The sequence below is a fragment of the Sander lucioperca genome, chromosome 7, assembly GCF_008315115.2.
Source record: "Sander lucioperca isolate FBNREF2018 chromosome 7, SLUC_FBN_1.2, whole genome shotgun sequence".
Lineage (NCBI taxonomy): Eukaryota > Metazoa > Chordata > Actinopteri > Perciformes > Percidae > Sander > Sander lucioperca.
The window spans coordinates 13,765,164-13,768,556 of record NC_050179.1 but is presented as its reverse complement, the minus strand read 5'-3'; the positions used below and the strand labels follow the sequence as shown (position 1 = coordinate 13,768,556).

The window sequence follows — 3,393 nt, the reverse complement described above, 5'->3', positions numbered from 1 at the left end:
GCTCCATCTGTGTGTGCTTGTGCAGGCAGGGGAGAGGCTAATGGTGGACGTGTGTACACACTGTGAGTGTATGGTGGAGGATGGTGCTGTGAGGAAATACAGACTGTCCTGCAGGAGAATCAGCTGCCCCACTTGCCCGATGGTAACTGTCATCCCTTCATTATTATTTTTTATTATCGCCATTGTTTTTGGTCATCATTATCATCATCATCATCATCATCATCATCATCATGACTTACCAATAACTTCCAACGTCCATCATTTTCATCAAAGATTTTCTAATCCACTGACCACATTCCATCCCTACTCATTAAATTGTGGCCACATCGTTTTCCGTGATTCACTCCGTTCACAGAGGTAAGTAGTGCAATATTTATTTGCACAAAAGGGTCCAGGCAAATGTATGTCTTCGAAGTACTGTCCTTCTGATGTTTTCCTAAATGAACTAACATGCAGTACTATTAACCACAATGTTTTCAGGGTTACACTTTGCAGAAGGAGGAAGATGCTTGCTGTGGTCGATGTGTTCCTACTGCCTGCTTTATGCAAAGGCCAGATGGAAAACTGATCAGTCTGCAGGTAGATGCTTAGCAGAAAAGACAATGCTTTGCTCATGAACCCTCTCACACACACATTTGCTGTTGCAGGGAAACTTAGTAATGATGATTTTTATATATTTTGACTTTTAAACTATTTTATACTATTACTACTATACTAAACTTAAGTATATTATATCACACTATACTATACTATTTTATCCTATACTTTAATATGGTGTGCCAAAATAAAAAAAACAGACTGTCTAATAAAGTTTGTCTATATTAGAAATGCAATATGTTGTCTTCATTTGTTTACTTCGGTACATTTTTATGGAGAGAACTGTTTTTTTAGCAGCATAAACACTGTATGTACGTGTGTGCCTCTCTCCCTCCAGGTGAACACCACTAGCGAGGATGGTTGCAACCTGTATACCTGTAGTGTAAACAGTAAAGGGGATCTTGTCCTGCAAACCAAAGTGACCACCTGCCCTCCTTTTAACCGCCAAACTTGCCTGGACCAGGGGGTACGACCGCTACACAATCTGCCCTTCATCCATCTCCCAGTATTCCCTGCTCGATGGTGTTTTTTGCCTCCAACGGCGCCTTCCAGGCAGCTAACCTTAACCCTAAACATAACCATTGCCGTGCTGCCTGGGACGAGACGTTGGGGGCAAAAAACACCAAAGACCGTATTCCCTCTCCTGTGTCTGCCATAAATTTGTATTGAATGTTTCTCTCCTGATTGCTTTCAGGGGAAAGTCAGCCAGATTGGAAAAACCTGCTGTGAGATGTGTAAGTAGCGCTGTGCCATCTGCAAGACTGTTACACTATTTTGAAAAATTTGGATGCTCTGATTTTAATAAGAGTGCGTACATGTGTGAAGGTACGGAGCCAGAGTGTCGGAGGACAGTAGGAACGCTTAACTTCATCAAAGTGGATGATTGCCAATCAGAAAACCAGATAGAATTGCAGTACTGTGAGGTAAGAGACCACACACACACACACACACACACACACACACAAACAGGATGATTAATACTTTTCCTTCCTAGGATTAGCCTGCAAAGTTCAATGAAATCATACTGTAACACCGTCCCTCACCATTCCAACCTTTCTGTCTCTCCCTGTGGTGCTGTCCATCTGTCTGTCTGTCAGGGCAAATGTCGCAGTAAGTCCATGTACTCCCTGGAGAGGGATGCTGTGGAGCAGGAGTGTGTGTGCTGTGCGGCTGTGGAGACGGAGCCTCTCAGCGTTCCCATCCTGTGTGCCAACGGCACTCGTAGCCACCAGACTGTCCTGTCTGTCACTGCATGCGACTGTCTGTCCAAACACTGTACCTAGAGAAAAAGAGAGAGTGAGAGAGAATGAGAGAGAGTTTATAAATGTAGACGGTATGTGTGTATTCAAGTAAAATGTACCCATTTAAAAAATAACAACACAAATAACAATAAAACAAACCTGCCAGTTTCTGTAAGCCCTACTTTTGTATCTGCATTTTGTTGTAATCTGAATATTTTTATTGAAATATATGGGTTTGTTGTTTTAGATGTTTGAATATTTTAAAAGTGATAACAGATTTTCTTCAGGTTTTTGAGATTGGCTAACAATTATAAAAACAAAAAAGTTGATCAATGTTGAATCAATTTATACATTTTTATCAAGTAAGCAAAATACCAGTGGTGGAACCAGTGGCGGATCTAGAAAATTTGACATGGGGTGGCGAAAGGTCTTGGCAGGGTGGCATTGGAAGATGCTACACGGAAACCTCATATGTAAATGGCTTGTGTGGCAAATAGAGGAAAAACTGTAAAACTGCATAACATAATTCTATCATTTGTTTGACCTTTTGATTGATCATAATTACTGATATAGTAAGACAAATAGAAATGTGAAGAATGTGTCTTATTTTATCAGTAATTATGATCGGGCAGTTTGACATGCGGGCGCAATCCTGTGAAACTCGTGTTTGTGCTCGTCACATGCACACCGCTGCAAGAGTTGAATTGTATTGAACTTTTCCCTACGCGAGCAACACGCCGTGCAAATCAATGAACAAGAGACTGATTATTGTTGTTTGTGAGTTCACAAAAATATAAAACTGTTTTCTAAACACTTATCAGTACATAGACAGCGGGGCTTCAGCTTGTCAGAGCATTGGCACAAGACTGGATTTATCGGGTAACATCCGTAATTATGACTATGCTAATTTAGCTAACTTTAGCTATCAACAATAACAGATCGTGGTTAGGAAAATACTAGGATTGCCACTTTTTGTTATAAATGGACCTGTGATTAGGGATATATGATACCACAGTCAGCTGATCTCATTCAGTTGTACGGCAGGGATACAGTAGTGCACAGAATCCCCATGGTTACCATTCATTGATCGCCTGGCGTTTAATCGCGGACCGTTGTCCTTCACATGAGGAGCGAGATCCCGCGGATCCACGCGACTATGCAGGCGAAGTGTCGCTCCCCGTGTGAAAAGCCCTTTATTCCCACAATGGGGAAATTCTCACTGTTGCAACAGCGAGGGATAGTGATAGCTTCATATTTCACTTCCTTTACGACAACTTTTAACATGTACAAGATAAACAAGAGCAGGGGCTAAACAGCTTTTCAAATCCAACATAAAAAGTATTGGACTGTTTGAATAAAAGTGAAAAAAAATTGTTTTATTGTGGTAAATGCACATCTTAAATAGTAGGTAGTTGCTGAGCGCACATGGTTATTGAAGTTAGAGCAAATGGCGTCCCAACTGGCGCATACTTGTGTGTACTGCTCTTGTGCAAAGACATCCATCTTTTTCCTATCCATATTTCGTAGAGTGTTCTTTCTTTGCCATATTTTAGGA

At 41.1% G+C, this 3,393-nt stretch overlaps 1 protein-coding gene across 1 annotated transcript in view; it reads left to right on the top strand.

Annotated features, from left to right (window-relative positions):
- The window catches only part of vwf (von Willebrand factor), a 23,828-nt gene extending 21,650 nt beyond the window's left edge, over nucleotides 1-2,178 (top strand). Inside the window, exons 48-53 of the mRNA XM_031293431.2 lie at nucleotides 26-142; nucleotides 481-579; nucleotides 935-1,063; nucleotides 1,292-1,331; nucleotides 1,423-1,520; nucleotides 1,695-2,178. Coding sequence (XP_031149291.1) covers nucleotides 26-142; nucleotides 481-579; nucleotides 935-1,063; nucleotides 1,292-1,331; nucleotides 1,423-1,520; nucleotides 1,695-1,880 — 669 coding nt within the window. The 3' untranslated portion in view covers nucleotides 1,881-2,178. The remainder of the gene's footprint in view (nucleotides 1-25; nucleotides 143-480; nucleotides 580-934; nucleotides 1,064-1,291; nucleotides 1,332-1,422; nucleotides 1,521-1,694) is intronic.
- Nucleotides 2,179-3,393: the final 1,215 nt, after the last annotated feature.